This window comes from Trachurus trachurus, assembly GCF_905171665.1.
Source record: "Trachurus trachurus genome assembly, chromosome: 10".
NCBI lineage: Eukaryota > Metazoa > Chordata > Actinopteri > Carangiformes > Carangidae > Trachurus > Trachurus trachurus.
Window position 1 is genome coordinate 21,575,282 of NC_139894.1, and position 19,524 is coordinate 21,594,805.

The 19,524-nt window shown below is 42.1% G+C and overlaps 2 protein-coding genes across 2 annotated transcripts in view; both read right to left on the reverse strand.

Moving 5' to 3' along the window:
* gabrb2a (gamma-aminobutyric acid type A receptor subunit beta2a) overlaps window positions 1-10,955 on the reverse strand; it is a gene marked incomplete at both ends in the record, with an annotated part of 33,253 nt that extends 22,298 nt beyond the window's left edge. The window contains 3 exons of the mRNA XM_083980027.1: window positions 10,124-10,191; window positions 10,637-10,737; window positions 10,882-10,955. Of these exons, the coding sequence (XP_083836153.1) occupies window positions 10,124-10,191; window positions 10,637-10,737; window positions 10,882-10,955 (243 nt within the window). The remainder of the gene's footprint in view (window positions 1-10,123; window positions 10,192-10,636; window positions 10,738-10,881) is intronic.
* Window positions 10,956-12,199: 1,244 nt separating this feature from the next.
* On the reverse strand, window positions 12,200-19,341 carry gabra6a (gamma-aminobutyric acid type A receptor subunit alpha6a; the record flags this gene model as incomplete). Its single annotated transcript, XM_083980272.1, has 10 exons — window positions 12,200-12,221; window positions 14,161-14,405; window positions 16,320-16,570; window positions 16,771-16,923; window positions 17,800-17,940; window positions 18,069-18,151; window positions 18,254-18,474; window positions 18,898-18,965; window positions 19,102-19,208; window positions 19,283-19,341. 10 exons carry the CDS (start codon window positions 19,339-19,341, stop codon window positions 12,200-12,202), a joined length of 1,350 nt encoding a protein of 449 aa, XP_083836398.1.
* Window positions 19,342-19,524: the final 183 nt, after the last annotated feature.

The window sequence follows — 19,524 nt, forward strand, 5'->3', positions numbered from 1 at the left end:
ATGATTATCAATATTATTGTATAACACGTTAACTATTATTAGATTACAAAATCTAGTGTGTAATAAAATCATAAGACTTATTACGATGGCTTGTTTCATCTGACCAATGACTGAAAACACAAGTAAGGATTTTTTCTGCTTGAGAGGTGATTTGCACATGATTCATTAAAACTAATATGGTGATTTATTACTTTTTGATTGATAAATCAATATTGACTAATGATTTCAGCCAGTGTCCAATATTCACTCTAGGTATACTCTAAACTGTCGATAGTTTAGACTTAAAGGGCATTGTCGTAATCAATGTTTACCTCACAGTTTCATACCATCCATATTCCCAACTGCAGCGTGTGGACATTTATTCGTTTTTGTTCAAGAACCTATTGTTTTTTCAATGTTCATTAATGGGCTCCGGTCTAATTTTAAAATTGTTCTATGGTCGCAAGTAACGTCTTTTTGACCATCATTTACATTTTAAAATTCGCTTTACAATTAAATTAAATCAAATTTCAGACTTCAGACCGCATTTTTCCTTTCCGGGTCAGAGAACAAATGCCTCAGAGTCCCTCTCATAGACATAATACGTATATTATGTCTATGGTCCCTCGACTGTTGTGTTCTCTGACCACGGATGTAACCCGGAAAGGAACAATGCGGAAGCCGCAGTAAGTCTGAATTTTGATGTAATTTAATTGTAAAGCAAATTTTAAAATTTAAATGATGGTCAAAAGGACGTTACTTGCGACCACAGAACAATTTTAAAATTAGTCCAGAGCCCATTAATGAACATTGAAAAAATGATAGATTCTTTAACAAAAACAAATAAACGTCCACACGCTGCAGTTGATCATAGGTGACCTGATATCTGAGGTAAACATTGATTGCGACTGGAAATGCCCTTTAAGTGGGCAGTGAAATGAGATTTTAAACCATTATGAATCCGTTTCAGTGTTTTGTCAGTAAAATGCAGCTCATTGCATCAAAGATTATTGGCAGAACATTGTGTACATGCCATGGACACTACTACTACTTTCTTGGACAGCATAAACTGTCCAAAAAAGTAGTAGTGTCCATGGCATGTACACAACTCGCAGAATTGTGATCTGACTATAAAATGGTGGAGACTCATAGGAGACATTTTGACTTGTCACAGTAGGAAAAATGTATACTAATAACTTAACAGTGTGACTGTGTTCGGCAGCACGAACAAAACTAGGAACCTCAAACCAATGCAGCTGTTATTTACACCTGTGTTTTTTTTTGTACTCTCACATTTAAAAAATATCTTCTGTCAGAAAAGGCCACTGGACGCTACAGATTTCAAAATGTGCTGTTTTTTTTCCCTGAGCGAACTGTGCTTCTATATCAAGGTCTCCCTCCTGTGTGTGTATGTTGGTGTGTGCGCTACGTTTGGGGGTTTAAAAGTATAGAGCCCGCACACTGCCTCTGGGCTGTGCTGTAAAATGGCAGCATAATTACGGCCTCACAGATGGTGCTGTTTACCTTTGCTCGGATATCACTTGAGCTTAGAGGGGGACGCCAAATACGGCTGCCTCCTCATATTTCCCTCAGTACAGTCAAAGTTATTGTTTAAAGAAAAGCCAATCTGCAACTTAGATGAGTGCATAGTGCAAGGGAGCACGTTTTGTGTTGTGACAGAGAGAAGGTGTTTTCCAGAAATATCAGGGCAGGGAATATTGTTTTCATGCAAGCAAAGCAAATCCCACATCTGCATGTTTCTAATATTAAAAGATTTGGGGAAACAAATCAAGAAAAACTCACAATCATTCATTCAGTACAGTGCAGCTCTGATATTCAACATCCAGTCTGAGTGTCTGTAAGGTTTGTTAATAAAGGCAGAGTCCTGTGTGAGTTTCCTTTGATTTAACATCTTCTCTCCTGGACTGAAACTAATTTAGTTAGTTAATAATAATCAAGACATTTAATGTGCTATGTGCTAAGAGCTTAATGTCTTCCTCCACACACAAAAGATGGAGCAGGTGAAGAGGATTTGCAGCGTGCAGAGTCTAAAAATTAAAAAAAAAAAAACTGCAGATAACGGAGAGGCAGACTGTCCCATGCTGGAGCGTCGGTCTCCAACACGACCTTCACTCTCCTTGTCAGCACCCTTCAGAAACTCCATTAACATCACACAGAGCAGTGAGCATCAGTGAGGGAGACATCTTGTGGAGAGCACCAACATTTAATAAATGAAAAAAAAAAGGAAAAAAAAAAGGAAAGCATGACAGCAGTGAATATATAAACGCGATGAAGCTACAAACAAGGCCTGGCTAACTTATAAAACATCAAGGCTGGTTGCACAGTGACAGTGTCTCACTACAGATCTGTTTCTGGGCTAACAAACCCCCATTAAGAATCTGACAGAGTGACAAGGAGTACATTTGTGTTTCCCTGAGAAATTTGACAGCCTACGGTTGTTACAAGACCTCCATTACAACTACATCAGCTGTCACAAGCGACATGGGAGGGAGCTGCCAATAGATGAGCTTAACACAATACATACTGCTCTGTTTGCACATTCAGATTTGAAGAAAGCGCTGACATTAATGGATTCACTCTTTTCTCCGTAATGAAACCATCTCGCCAGATGTATTTATGCGTGGTAGACTTTCATGTTTGTGAAAAGCGTGATGCTCCATCAGTACGCTGCCTCTCCATTTCATCCTATGTGCATCTTCATTTTCGCTCCCTGCTTTGTAAACCAGATGGTACTCACTGTACCTTTATCTTATTTTTAAATCTTAAAAATAATGTATAAAGCAAAGAACAGGGCATTACCAGAACATTTGCAGAACATGTTCAAGCTGGAGGAAGAGGATAACAGATTAAGGCTTGATTTTAAACATACATTTGCAAGGCTAAGTTTAAAACAAATGTGTATTTCTGTTGCAGGTGTAAAACTATGGCATTCACAAAGCAAGGAACTGAAAAGTTGTCCAAGTATATCTCAGTTTAAGAAGATGTTTAAAAAAGAAAAAATAAGTGCCTACAAAAAAGGAGAAAGAGAAAAAGAAGGGGAAAAAAGAAAAGACTGACGAGCTGTGTCCATTGCTACTTTTGTTGTTTGTTTGTTTGTTTGTTTTCTTGTTGTTACTATTATATGTTTCATCGTCTTGAAATGAAATAGTGTACTGTATAATACTGGTGTTGACACTAAGCCAATGCAATTACAACTATACTATATATACCACACGTTTTTCTTCATCCTGCTACTTTTCATTTATGGTGATTATGTACATCATGTAAATATGTGCAATCATGTGAAGTACTGTATGTAAACCATGAATGGAATAAATCTAAATTATATATTGCCACTCTTTCATTATCATAATTGATTTGTTCATTGGTTGATATTCTTTTATTTGTTTAACTCTATCTGTTCTTTGATCATTCATTTTCTTATATTTTTTGTTTGCTAATGTTATTACTGTATTGCTTTTTGAACCGCACTAATCTGTATGAGCTGTACTGTACAATACAATTTGACTGATTAATGGTTTGATTGATTGATGTCGCAAAACAAACAAACAAAAAAAACATGCTTCATGACATGATTTTGAACAGATCACATGTCGGCTACACACTGAATATACCTTTAACAGATCGCTACACATCCCAAATAAGGTAATTTGGCGTTCTTAAACTTTGGTCAAATAAGGGTCTAATGGGGGTTTAGGGATTTAACTGAACTAAAAATTCAAAAATCTTCCAGCGCACACTATAGAGCATAGGATAGACAAGATTTTTTTAAATCAAAAGTAAAAACAGAAGGTGCGAACAACGCTGACCACCAATATTATTCATGTCAGGTTTTTGTACTGTGCGCTCCTCTGTTTGTGAACTACTTTTTGGCAATCAAACTTAATTTGTATTGTAGAGTAAATCATATAAGTAAATGTGCAAATGAAATAGCATTTTTCAATAGATATTATAATATTAATAGATCAGATGATCAACTATGTCAAGTGTCATAGCATTGCTTCATCAAATGTTGCAGAGTGAAGGGCCACCACTTTTATTCCCTTCTTGATTAGGTAGAAATATTTCAGCCAAACATGTGGGTTAAAAAACATTTTGTGCATGAGCTGCAGCTCTGTGTGCTTTTCTCTCCTCTCTGCAGCTTCACAGGAGCCGGCAGACGTCCACCATATTGCTAACACTTTCATCTGCTGTGTGCTGCTGCACAGCGCTCCAGCAGACACAGGGAAGAAGCTGCTGATAATAAAAACGTCTACGGTGCCACGAGGAGACAATTCGACATTTGGGCAATAACAAGCTCGTCTGCGAACACCGCAGCCTCTTGTCCCCCCCTTGTTTCCCGTCTACAAGCTGGAGGAGACGCCAGAGCACATCACAACTGGTCAAGCTGAATTTATTCATTTGTTGCGCTCTCTGTGTCCGGTTAAGTAAAGGCCTCAAATTAAATATGAGGGGGTCAAGGGGGAAGTTAGTGCATTCTGAGTGAGTGGCTGGCTGTACACATCCTGAGGGAAGTGACAATATGGACGCGTTTATGACTCTCTTTCCAATGGGTCATTTTTCAGCCACTTGGCTTCAGTGGAGAAAGTGCCTGACAGAATCATTAAGGGAGCCATCATCACATTAAAGGCTTTAATGGATCTGGCTAACTTACTCCCTGTTTTAAGACGCACTGCTTTCCTGTTCCCCTTCCGGCGATAATGAAAGACTATCACTAACAATTTAAACTTGGCGTAACTCCACTCTTGCAGTTGGGACTCTGCAAGGGTACTGTAAGTGTTAGTAATTACAGCAAATGACAAACCATCCAAGTAAGAACAGGAACACTGTTTCATTATTTTAAATCTGATTGATTAATTTTGATTAGGTGCATTAGGAGAACTATATTTCAGAGCGCCACTATTAGATTTACAAATGTATCAAGTAATCCATTCATTTAACATTACAACATAACCCATTAAACGTATGACACTAACAGCTAAATGGGGAAGATATACATACATTTAGCACATTCTGGTTTGCATTATAAACGTTTGTTTACCATGTTTCTCTTTCAGATAGAGTGTATTATGTTTCTAAAGCGTGTATGCTGTTACTGGCAGTGTTTTATCAACAAATGAACCCAGTCTCCACTGACTGAACGTGAAGCAGAGAACGCAGTGTGCATGAAAGAAAGCAGCAGGATTAAGTGTTGTTCTTGTGCTGTAATTATGCTGCTGACCATATTAATCTGTAATTCTGTGTGTCCACTCAGCATAACTAATGACATTGTTCTGGACAACCTGCATTCTTGTCTTATAGGCTTTTGGGAAAGCTTGGTGGAGCAAACAGAGCAGGCAGAATCAGAGCAGCAGCACTGGATGAACCAGGAGACAAAAATATTTCTTTCATTTAAATGTTATTTTTTTATTATTAATTATTAAGTGTTAATGTAACTGTATAGGAAAAGCAATTTATTGATCATTTGATTAAGCAAGGGTTGATCAGAAACCATTTTTATAATGAATCCTTCCTGGGCGGAGCTTCTCAAATGTGAGGATTTATGCTTTTCCTCTGTTTTATATCTTTGTGTGGTCGTCATGTGTCTCTGGTGAATTGTCCTGGGCATTTACATCAGTGCAAATAATCAATAATTTAAATTACTGTTCGCTGTAGCCCTATTTAAGATGCTACAATCATTAACGTGCCTGTGAAAATCCCGGTAACATCAGGGTTTGTTAAAAAAAAAAAAAAAAAATCTGAGCTCTTCAAAGACAGAACAACCTTCACCTGGATGTTAAAAAACATTACAAACTCCCTGGAAAAAAAGAGGTCTTATTTGCTTTTCCTTGACTTCCCTATATCCACCAAAAAAAAAAAAAAAAAAAGGCTGCGTTGTCTTGGCAACACTGAGTAAAAATAACACAAGCTTATTTTCCACAAGCTGAAAATAAAATGGAACAGGATCAGTTTGGACAAACAAGATCAAAATGGTTGCTAATTCACAGACACAAGAAGCTGCATCTCTCTCACACGGACGTAGCCTACTGTAACGACGTGGCCCCGCGTCGCATCGTCCCCTCTGGTCATCGGTTCCCGTTGTCTGACGGCCAGATCCCCTTACTCATGTGAAGAAACCAGTGCTTGTCAGGATAATGATTGTAATAAAGGGAACGCTCACGCCCCACTAATTCCTCCATCCCAGAAGCCACCACAGCTGGTTTGTTTAAATCTTTTAATTCACAGCCAGCTAATTAACATTCAGAGAACAGTATTATAGCACAGGCAGTGCTTCTTAACAACCACCAACCTCAGGTATTTTACATGTAATTAACGAGCAGGATGAAAAAAAGACGAGGAGTGAAAATACTCATTTACCTCCCTCCTCATTGCAGCCCCAGAGTGCATAACTGTAGCTGTATTCGACATATGGATGGCATGCAGAAGATGTTATTATGCAGCGCTGATGCATTGCTGAGACAACAGACTCCACTTGTATTTAATCAGCTGCACTGGCTGTGTGCAGAACTCTTTTTTTTTAATGCACCATAACTGGGGTTTGGTTCCTAGATCTGTGATTTCAGCAAAAACAAACAGCATTATGCAAATACAAATTCCAGCTGCTAAGTGAGGAAGATGAGTGATGGAGTGGGTTGCCAGCGCTGAACAAGATAGACAGGGATGAACACAGTGAGGAGAGGGTGGGGGTCTCTCGGCCATGATATCATATCTGTGCCATATTTTCCACTAACCCCAGTGAGTCAGCAGAGCCCACCCAGCGAGGATGTGTGGTCACACCTCTCGGACTCGGAGGACACTTCCCTCTCGAAATAGCACATTTGTAATGTCATGCAGGCGAGGCTGCTACCACGGTGCTGACTGACCTGCACATTTTTATTGCCCAACAACATGGCTGACCTTTGAGCCTCAACAGGCCTTCGCTGTGGATCACACAAGAATGCACAAAAATAAAAAAAATGACTTCACTGTGGCTACGTTCACATGTGGACCGACTAGCCTGTTACACAGAGAGCGAGAGAGAAACAACAAAACTACAAATCCTGCCACGCGCTCCAACACCAACATGCCCTTCATGTCAGCGTAGAGGAAAAATGCCACAATGGCTTCAATCAGCCCCGACCAAAATGCAGAGTTCATTCTCTACCAGAGGCATTTTTATCTTTAATTAGAGGAGCGAGCAGCTGTCGACAACCCAAACCTGCTCACTGCTGTGATGGCAGGCCGGCACACAAACACTGATTTCAAACCCAGTCACAGTCGCTCACTTCCAACAACAAAGTCCTGGCAACTGGCAACAATCACTCTTCACAGTTTCACAAATTTGAATATTTTATGATTTTTTTTTTTTTTTTTAGCATAAATAGATGGGTTTTGTACAGTTGGACAAAACAGAAATGTCATGTCATGGGGTTTTTCTTTTTTTTCTCTACTTCATGACATGACTCAGAGCAGATGATTAATAGATCAACTGAGAAAATAATTAGCCAGAGATTGGAGAGTCATAAAAACTGCTGCCCCCCTCCCCCGGGACCTCAGTGTAGCACCACTGGGCCGACCATTAGAGGCTCCAGCTGTGTAGCTAAATATTGTTCAGGCAGCACAGTTCATTTTAAGGTGTCGTGGTTTAAGTTTGCAAAGAAAACCAACATTCCTAATCCATTCCAGTTGTGCAGCCACAGGAACACTGACTGAGCTTCCCTGGTGGTGACGGAGAGATCTGCACTAACTTCGCCTCAGCTCCCACCACCACAACGTAGATAACATTAGAGGAGACGGTGAAACCGATCACAGTAACCTTCACCTCTCCCCCACCCTGCTCCACACCGGCTCCATCCTCGCCTCTTGCCTTGTTGTTTTCCCTCTCAGCACTTTAATCTTAAAAGTGGCTGCCCCTGATGAGGAAGATCAAAGCAGCCCCGCGCCGAGCCCAGGTCACCAGCTCCATCCTTGTGATCATGGAGCATGGTGATATTATTGATTTCTCTGAGATCAATCTCGTCAGCTGCTGTTATCCTCTATTGTACCAAAGAGAGCTGGACATGAAGAAGAAAGGAGGAGGAGGAGATTCCGACCTGTTATGTAAGTAGCAGGGCGGATTTTTCACTAGGTAACAACAATGTGTGCAACACAAGTCCACCGAGATCTTGGATGTTTTTCTTTTCTTTTCCTTTCTTTTTTTTCAACTTTTCATCTAAATTTGTCCATCGTGTCAGAGAGATGCCTGTGCAGATCTGGCAGGGGGAGCATTTCCGAGAAATGAGCGAGATGAATGCTCTCTCATAGCCACGGGGAGTTGCATGACGTCAGTCGCCATTCACTGTTTGTGCACAGTTTTGTGTTTTGTTACAAACACACACACACACGGATGTATGAAGCAGTGTTTTTTTTTCCAGATGAATGCTTGCATAGATGCCTAGTTCTTAAGTAAGATAACCCTTTGGAGCAAGGCAAAGGTGGATTACATGGCTGCTGAGCCCAGAGTCACAGCCAGGGATCCAGTCAAAGTGGTGGGAGGGAAGGATGGAGGAGGTAGAGGGCGGAAGAATGGAGAGAGGAAAAAAGAAAAAGAGAGAGGAATGAGGGGTGGGGGGTGGAAGCAAGTAAGGGGTTTCTATTTCAAATCTCCCCGGTCCCCTCAAGGCACTTCCGTTCTGTCTGCATCTTCCACCAAAATAAATCATTTCCATCAAAGGAGAAGCTCTGACCGCTCAGTGCTGCTCCTCGTCCAAAACAAACTCATACAAGCTGCTGTTTTCATCTGATAAAAAACTTATTAGGTGCAGTTTTAAAATGACCACTCTCTCTCTCTCACACACACACACACACACACACACAGATGTGACAGGCCGCCAAATAACAAATCGGACATCCAAAATTAACCAAACACCAGCTTACAAATGGAAAAATTGATAACCAAAAACACATCTCCTTCCAGTTCTAGTGGCAAACCTGTTTCTCATGCTCTTATCTGTATCATGTTGATGGCTTTGTAAATGATCTTTCCCCCACATTCAATGTTTCTTGTCTCTTTTCTCCTCTCCCCTGAATGCACCATGAGAAATCGCACGATGGAAACAGTGGCCTGGCTATTTTTATGCAGTGGGGGTCTACAGCGAACGCAACCCCTCCGTCAGTTAGATGTCTGTCTGTCACTCGGATCAATAGGTGGTGCTCTTGCATGGGCTGCTGAACTTTTCCCCCGTCCTCTCCAAGTCGCACATGACGGTTATTTTTTTCTTTTTCTTATTGCAACCAGAGACCGAGCGGTCTTTTTTCTGTTGCAATGCTGTGTGACCAGACATTTATTATTAACAAATTGCTTACGTCATCTGACAAGTAAGGGGGAAGATCATTTACGTAGACGGTGATGATGTGATTGGTTGCCGAATTAACAGCCTCCAAAAAAAATGGGGGAGGGGGACGAGAAGACACCAAGCGATGCCAGTTGTGGAGGAGAAGATCGCGTTGTTTTTATTATTTTTGTAGGTAACTGCATGGAGGGGAGAGGAAGGGGGGACGCGTGTCAACAAAATTACACCACCGAGGCTTGACAACGTGAAGCAGTAACACACACGCGCGCATATACATTCACATACAAACACACACACACACACACACACACACACACACACACACACACACACACACACACACACACACACACACACACACACACACACACACACACACACACACACACACACACATAGCTACACACACGCTCAATCGCTTGCTCGAGCGCGTGCCCGCAGCCCTCTCCGAGCGCACAACCGGGGCTGTGCGTCCGAGTGCGCCAGTGAGTGTGTGTTTTGAATTCAAATGCAGCAACACACCAGAGCTGCGAATGCGGAGACCGAGAGAGAGGAAGGAGGGATGGCGATTTGGGAACGGAAGCTCCTCAGTTATTCATCTTATTATCACCACCATTGCCTTTTCCCTCCCTCATAAAGATGTTTTTTCAAAAAAGAAAAGAGAAAAAAAAGCCTGGCTCAGGTTACCCCGGCTCTCTTTCACACACACTGCCCCGTGATAGCCCACTTGCGCGGTATCCCTGCCTTGCCAAGACACAATTGGCAACATTAAAGCGGGAGGGGGGAGGTAATAGTCATGAAGATGCACCTACCATATTGACTTCAGACACCATGTCTATGCTGGCTATGTCTATATTCATCCCCACAGCCACCGGGGCACCTGTGAAGGAAAGGAGGCATTAATACAATATGAATTATTCTCTCATCATGTAAATTTAACAAATTCGTGACGCGCACAGGTTCCTCTGTGCTCTCCTCCACCTACAGGAGACTTGTGCACCATCAGCCTGAGCACACACACACACCGAAGAAAGAAGAAAAAAAAAAATCTTCATGCACGCAGCTGAGCTTAAATGCTGCTAATTTCGTTTTTTTAGTGGGGTGATCAAACATTGATGACCGGGATCGATCACGTTAAAAGCCTGTCTTATATCTCCTCATCAAATGAAATATGCTCATCGTTGCTCATAGCCTAATTGGAAAGGCCTATTTGGCTGTGAAGGGGTGATTATGTAAATTAAAGCAGATTTTGCGATTCATTAAACATGTATTGCACGTCAGGAGGGCGTGAAAACATGACATTCCGTTTTCAATTTGCTTGTTACCTCCGAAATCTGGCCTCAACCGAATGTCGTATCCTTTCATCAGTCTGTCCACTGTCTCTTTTACCAGAGGCATATTGCTCGGATCTTTGATATCCTTGACGCTGGGGAGAAAAAGGTGGTGTAATGCAAAAGAAAAGCTTATTAATATCACACGCTAGGCACGCTTTAACACAGGCTACGTGACATGCAGGATAGACGAGCAGAAATAAAAAATGATAATAAAAAACAATAATAAAAATGATTACCTTTGAGCCCAGACAAAAGTCACTAGTAAAGAAAAAGTCAAAATCCCAAAGTGGTTTTTCCTGATCCTCCCCATCGCAACAGCTTTTGAGGTGGTTTCGGGATGCGAGTGAGGAAAGCGCACATCCAACTTACTCCAGACAGTGCAGAGGAGCCAATGAGGGGCGCATGCGTGCAGCCAGCCCAAGATCAAAGAGTGGAGACTGATGATGGTGGATGAGCAGTTTCCATTGCAGAGAAAAATATTAAAGGGACAAGTGGATGTGCGTAATGAAGAAACAAGCATTTATGCCAGGAGTGAAAAGAACAACAGCGGTGTTAATTTTAGGGTCGTTTTTATTCTCACATGTTTATTACATGGCAGATAAGTTTGTCTACATCCTGACAAGGTCAAACAGCTGGATGCACCTTGGGGTAAAAACGGCACAGATTGTCAAGTTGAGAGCAAGTTTATATCTTCTGTTTTCATCTTACCAGACATTAGGCTAAGAAAAAAAGAGAGAATAAGAGTCCGTCCATTACAGGTAGACACTTTATATACAAACACCTGAGCCCACCGTTCATGCAACATCAATACAAAAATAGAAAATTAATGTCAGCAACACCCAGAGGTAATATATCCCAATATTCCTTGCAATGTTTCCAGGGGACCTGCAGTAGATCTGGAAATGCGAAAGGTAGCATCAGAGCACCACAGCAGAAAGGTGGGAAGGACAACACAATCCCACAATTCATTTTCTCAGGTTTGAGTATATTTTTGAAGCCGCAAGGAGGGATGCAAGCCTCCTCTAAATTGCCTTTGATCTTGTTGTAGTGGGAGCTGTGCTTCTGTAGAGGGCAGGCTTCTGAAAGCATTGGTTCACTGTTGCATCACCACCAGTTACAGCCATCATAGATTATATCATCCACTTCTATTTGATGTGTTTCTTGGTGTGCGTGTGCGTGTGTGTGTGTGTGTGTGTGTGTGTGTGTGTGTGTGTGTGTGTGTGTGTGTGTGTGTGTGTGTGTGGTGTCTGTCTCGGTCCGGAGCCCAAGAAGTTGTTGTTGTGTGTGCGTGTGTACATGGTGGGTTTAAAGTGATTGAGGCCTGTGAAGGACAGCTCTTCAGCCACTGATCAGAACACAAGTGGGCAGTGGTCACAGCTTGTGAAATGAATAGATGTGCAGCAGGAGTATAAATGAGTTTCTGATTAATTTCTGTCAGATGAGAGCGGAGTGAATGCTGAGAGCTCGTTCAGAGAGAGGGAGCGGAGGGTGAGGTGAGATGCTGGCTGGATGCTGAAGTCCTCTCTGGCTGCACGTGCCCTTTTCCAGGTCCTCTTAGTTCCCAACATCTACGTCCCTGCAGGAGCAGAACACAGTAGAGCACCAATTGTGAGAGGAGCATTTGGAAACCTCTGTTTCCACAGCCAGAGTGGCTCTATCTGCAGTATACTGCACAACCCAAACTGTTACTGTGCTCTCTGTCCTCCTCAGTGCCTTTCTTCAAAAGTACCAAGCGAGGGGACGTGGAGAAAATATGTAAAGGGAATAGATGTGATGTAGCTGTTCTCATGCTCTCATCTTGTCTCTCTCATTATTCTGCACAACGTTATAAACAAAACAACCATAAAAATTCTCTGACAGGAACATGAGATGCATGATGAGCAGATTTGCACTCCCCAGTGTTACATAACAGATCTCTCTCTCTCTCTCTCTCTCTCTCTCTTTGCACTGTTTCTCTCTTTCTTTCTTGGACATGGAGCTTTGTGTTTTATAAGTGGCTCACTTATAAGCAGGAAAGAGAATCGTCGTTTTTCTTTTTTCATGTGGTTAATGTACAAAGTAAGCTCTGGCTGATTTCGCCTATGAGACCAACTCCCACTGGAGGAACGTTGTTGTCATTAAAACGACTGGGGTTTTGCCAGCCCTCAGGTAAACCTTATATAAAAGAGGAGCAAGCTTGATGCACATTTTTATTCTCAAATTAACTGAGCGCTCAATCCCTTTTGTATTGTAAATCTATGATGATGATAAAAGCCACAGTCCTGGCGTCAATGCAGCAACAACGCCACCTAACATCATTCTCCTCTTCTTTTTTTCTCGCCTACAACTCCTGGGGCTGTTTCAGCATTAGAAATTATTGATGTTTTTACTACCTAGATAAAAGTCTTTGACAAAAATTTGCGGGTAGTTATTGTTTCACTCAATCTATCATAATTAGAGAAGAGTGAGACATGTTTGTGGCTCTGAGAAACAAAGTAAGTGTGCATAAACATCCTTTGTCCATTGTGAGATTTTTTTTTCTCTTGTTTCTCATTCGTACAAGAATCCTGGAAACTCTCCAAGTAGGTCTCTGCTATTTTTGCCATTTTGCATGAAAGACTTTTTGGATCTGCTGCCTTGACACGCACAACTCAAAAGGTTAGAGGTTAAACTCAATGGGAAGCTCACTTTTAAGACATAAACAAGAGTAAAACACTACTACGATGTGTGCCTATGTCAGTGGCTCCAAATTTAAGGGCTGCAACCCTAAAATAGGTACTATTAGATAAATGTAAGGGTCTGCAAGTATAAAAAATAGAGCATTTTTGCCCTAAAAGATTATATTTATTTCTTTAATTCATAAAATATTATTTCAGTGAAACAATCTGAGAAGAAAAAGAACAGCTTGAAAAATAAAGCTTGTGATATTCCCTATTTTCCTGTGTGTATTATCTACTCAGCTCCGCGTCCATTTGTTTCAACCTAAATTCATAAATCTTCCAAAAGGGTCACAAACATAGGTGATATATACGGCATAGTGGAGTCTAAGTAATTTCCAAAAAGAACTAGCCACTGCAGCCTCATACTAGCAAACACCACTCAAACAGGAATAAATAATACATTTGTTGGGGACTATTTTCAGCTGTGGATTATAACACATTTGGTGATCTAGTATTTATGGTGGTGGGATGGTGCATTTGGGAACCACTCAAAATAAACTACAGTGCCCATGTTCACCATAATGAAAGAACATTCACACAGTGCAGCTGTGTGGCTCATCGATGTGTTTTTAATACTTTTTGATACAACGGAGCATCATGGCACATAGGAATAAGCTATCAAGCTTGTGAAACAGAGTCAATACTCATGAGATGAGGATCAATTCTTTTCATGAGATTTGTTGGCAATGAAGAAAAAAGATCACCAGCCCTTCCCTATGAATTTCTGGTCTTCTGAATGGCGTCTTTGCCCTCGCATATCTACCAGGCAGTGCCCTGGTAGGTGTAGAAAAAAATGAGTAAATGTGGCGTGTGTACCTGGCCTTCTCCATGGTGTCCTTGGCCAGGTAGTTGCACCAGTAGACAAGGTTGAAGAGGGCGAAGGTCAGAGGGAAGAGGACACGAGAGTACGTGTCGATGGGGCTGGTGCCGGCCAGCTGTGGGATTGGAGGAAAAGCTGAGCCCTGCTGGAGGAAGATCGGCATTGGTGGAGCATCTCCTGGCTCACTACGGCACACTGAATGGTTTCTCCTCTTCAGGCCTTCCCGAGGGCTGCTGTCCGACTAGTGGGAGACAGGCAGGGGTGATTTGGACGGAAAGTAGGAGGGGGTGAGAGGGGTTAGTGAGGGTTCTTTGGTGCACAGAGTGAAGGAAAAAAGGGAGTACATACAGTGTGCTATATGCTCATTCCAACATGCCGCAGTCATGTATACAATGTAATGTTTGTTCCCACAGGAGATTTCTCTCAATGGCATGCCAACATCCCTATAGAACGCAGCAGGTAGTTAGCTGGATGTCCATAGGATGGTTGGGAGATTATGCAGGGAGGAGTGCTGGAGTTGCTCTCTGTTCTCACACTGAGGCTATTTTTAAAGCATCGAACCATGAGCCCTACACGTGAGACAGATCCCAGGAGGATGCTGTGGTGGCTTACTGTATTAGCATAAAGCATATAGCTGGAGATGAGAGCACTACAACAGCGCATATTACTATTTAATGTGTGGTGTGCCCTGAATGACTAGAATGGAAAAGGCAGGGTGACTACTTGGAAATGCATAGAAAAAGGCTTCCTATCTGTGGCAGGATTTCTTGTTCTCTGCATCTGAGTGTGAAGCTGCTGGCTTAGTGTTCATTATCAGCATCACTGCATCAAACCCTCTGCAACACAGAGGAGACTCTGTATCTCACCATTATTAGCTATGTAAATGCATTTGAGACGCGATCTATATAAATTCATGGCATCTCAAGTGTAAATCACACACCTATTTCAAGTAGCAGCAGAAGCTGGTGTTACTGAGCAGGTTGCGTTCATAAAAAGTTGAGGAAAACAGCCGCCTACGGTAGAAAATAGTCGAGCTCTAAAGACGTGTAGCCTATGTATCCCTGTTTATACTTAGAACACTGTGATTTTTTTGATCACTGAATTGTGTGACTTCCCATTACGACAGACAAACAGGTTCTAATAAGATTAGAAATTGAAATTTGATGTGAAGATAGATAACATTAAATGAGTATTATCGCAAAATTCGGCCACTAGATGGAGCCAGGCGGAGTTTATCAGATATAAACAAGTGGGCAGCTGTCAGAGAGAGAGAGCAGCCTCGTTTAGTTCCCCCCCGCCCCCCCTCCTTCTCCCTCCTTCTCCCTCCCCCCTCACCAGGCTGAATGAACGTGCAATCGCGGGAAAAAGAAAACTCGCTAGTGGAAGCTGCAGCTCTACGTCGCGCACAACCACAACAACAACAACTGAAACGTCCTCCTCCTTAATAACGCTGAGAGGACAGCTGAAGAAAGACACAGGGACGTGGAGACAAAGTGTTCTACCAGCGATTCAGTGACTGTGAGCACCCTAACACTGCTACATTACTTACTGTTGCATATTTGTCCGGTTCGGAGGTCGGATTTGCGAGTTCCGAGTGCATTTTAACGCAGCAAGCGCCGGGCCGGCTTGGATCATAACAAAGACAAATGCTGCATTTGCCCCACGGACACTATACTGTTGGCGATTTTTTTTGTAAATTTAGTTATGGCTCCCCCCGACCCATCTTTTGCATATTTCAGCTTATTTTATGCTATTACTGCTGTATTTGCGATAATGCTCCTTTAATATGTCTGCCTACTCAAGTCCTTTGGCTTGGCAATAGCACTGGAAAGACAGCTAGCTAAGCTAAGCTAACCAGCTGCAGGAAATGGAAATCAGATCATCTCGTGAAGGTTAAAAAGCCCCCCAAAACCTCTTCCGTGTTTTGAGCAAATATCTCACAATCCATCCTGAAAATTTCAACTTTGCTACAATTTCATGTTGTTTTGTATGTAGCCTAATATATGAACAGAAATGGCTAAAATGGGGCAACTTTAACTATTAAAAAAAAACCTTGACTTATGGTTCTGATTCCACACACCAATCATGTAAAACTGGCACAAAATGTTAACAGTGGATTTAGACATAATAAATAGACATAAGGTTAGATCCTCACCGAAATCGTGTCATCATCGTCACTGCCGGTAGCCAACACCTCAAGCTTGTCTTGTCTGGCTCTTTTTTTCTTCAAACGGTTGGCCTGGAGCGTGGCAAAGTAGTTTACTGCTGCAAACTCAATGAGAGCCGACGCCACAAAGGCAAAACACACAGCAATGAACCAATCCATGGCTGTGGCGTAGGCCACTTTGGGGAGCGACTGACGGGCACTGATACTCAAAGTGGTCATTGTCAGCACTGTTGTGATTCCTAAAGAAAGACAAGTACGTAAATGTAGTCTCACACACACACACACACACACACACACACACACACACACACACACACACACACACACACACACACACACACACACACACACACACACACACACACACACTCCACAGACATATTTTGATATCAAGCATGGTAAGTAAACATTGATTGCACTGGTTGGAAGATGGGCATACCAGCAACTGTACGTGCGGGCACAGACTCCTTGTTAATCCAGAATGACACTTGGGACAACACAACAACCATTATGAGGGGGATGTAGGTCTGAATGAGGTAGTAGCCGAGCTTCCTCTGGAGGTGGAAATGGACCACCTGCACAGAGTAGTGACCTGCAAGATAAACAGCATGTGTGAAGAGAGCAACCCTGAGGGACATAGCAGGGTAGCACTGAACAGATGCCCTTGCCTGCCCTTGAAACAGAATAGCTGCTGAGAGAAACGTATAGCTGGTGTTAAGACTGGAATAGCCAACTAACTGTGAGGCAGTGTGTGAGGAAGGGAGAGAAGAGGGAAGATAGCAGGAAAAAAAATGAGGAGGGAGCACAGCAGACATTTGGAAATGGGATAAAGTCAAGAGGAGGAGGAAGAAGCGAGTGAGGAGGGGGCAGAAGGAGAGCATGCAGTGTCACTATGCGTAACACTGCCCTGCTCTGCCTAACACATGCATGCAGACATTCACAGACCAAAAACACACTGCATCAAGCACACACACAGACTTTGTCTCTCTCACGCTCAGTGTTTTCTAAATGGGTATCATCTCTACATATTGGAGGCTGCCTCATCCTTTCCCTCTCTATTCCAAGAATATACCAGGTTCACAGCAGGAGAGCACTTCTTCTCCTGGTGAAAAGAGTACATGCATACATACACATCACACACACAAACACTAGTCCATCCTTCCTCCTCTCTGTCAGTGCAGTCACTGGGCTTTAAACCCTGTAGTTCTTTTTTAAGGCACACCGTACGCATTAGGCCTTGACCACTTAAGCATCTTAGATGGCTGCTCAAGGAAGTCTTTGCTTTTATACCAGCTCTTCTGCAGGAGAGTGGTGGACACACTAGTGCACAGTTTGAAGAGACCCATTTGACCTCGTTCTACTGACAGATCCACCAGCTCGTATTTTCTAATTAAACTTTTTAAGTGCAGGTACAACTGTAACAATGCCCTGATAACAAGAGCAATGTGATAGATGACAGTGGGCATACCTGTATTTGATTTGAATATCTCACTGGACAAACTCTGTCCAACAAGATCATACTGCAGGAGACTCATGGACTCCTTGGGACACTCAACAGATGCCATCCCCTTCCTCCACGTGAACATAATTTCACTGTTTGTGTAGGCATCTAAAAATGCAAAGACAATTCAACTCTTAAAACATTCAAATGTTGGTCACATTTATGAATCTGGACATTACTGGATACTGTTATTTATTGTCTTTATAAGCACTGAAAGTTATGTAAAGACTACTTACAGCTTCCAAACCTGAGAGGACAGGCATGTCCATCCATGGGGAAGTCTACCAGCCTCATGGGACATGCTGCACTGATCGTCAGTCTAACATGAAGAAGACACAGAAATCCATTTCAATTATTCATTTCAGCAAATCTCGTGTCCAGAGAGGACAGTTTCACAAATAAAACCACAACTTTAGATTACCTCATAGTGTAGAGGACAGTTCCATTTTTCATGATGCGGAAGAGCTTGTTGGGCGTGGTCATGTTATGGGAAATTGACTTCTTTGAGTCTCTGAAGAAAGTGTCTGGCGTCCAGATTTTGTCCACCATTAGGTTGTTCAGCCGCAGGATTTCAATGGGGCCCTCAAACTTTAGACGCTCATCAACCCACATCTGACGGAAGAACATGTCCATAGTGTACTCCTAATGCATGAACATCAGATATTAGTAGATGTATTATGAAATGTATGCTCTACAAACCTTAAATTCCCACATTAAATGTAGCTCTTTGTGCACTGCAAAGATATAGTCCTGTCAGCATCTGTAATACTGAAGATACATTTCAACTTGCAGTGAAAGGTGAGGAGAAATGACGAGGCAATGATGGATGCCACTCATCCCAGATAATCATTAATCACTCCATTCAGCCATTTCCTCTGTCTGACATGTTGTCATATTGATTTAGAGGCCATCAATAATGGAGTTATAGGGCTGGTCAAACAGATTAAAGCTCATTAGATGGTCTCATGGCAGATTGCCCATAAGGCATGCATTCAGTGATCACTGAAGCGCTGATATCTCCCACCATCAGCACATGCACACCTCCTGATAGAAGTAGTGTCTTACCATCTCGACATCTGACACAGGTCCAAAGCTGGTGACAAAGATGTCTGTTTTCACCTCTGTAACAGTACCTGCAACAATCATTAATAATTGTACAATGAATAGGCTACAATAACACTAAATGTATGTGGCACAATGTACTTCATTTATCTAAGATAGGCAATATAGGCAAGTTTGTAGCAACAAGGATTTAGGAGTTAGAATTACCTTCAGATCCAGGTCGCAGTCTGTTGTCATAACCATCTAAAAGTCGATCCAAAATGCGAGTAATGTTGTCAGAGGAAATCTTCTCATTTCCACTCACATTACCGAGGCTGCAAAGAGAGAAAAAACACTCCCAGGTTGAGTGCACTCTGATCCATCTAAACTATAGAGAGAGAATACTTACCTTATCCAGCAGATAAAAATAACTAAAGTTAATGTCAGGACAGCCATCCTGAGCGCCATTTCTCACCAGATTTTAAGTGTAGTCTCTAATCAACTCATACTTGATACATTTCAATGAGAGCGGTCTTCATTGGTGTCGTTAAAGAGACTGGTACCAATGCATAAGGACAAAGAAGGCACCAAAGCAGGAACAGTAATCTAATTAACAGATTAGCAAATCCACTCCATTTTTAGACAAACAGC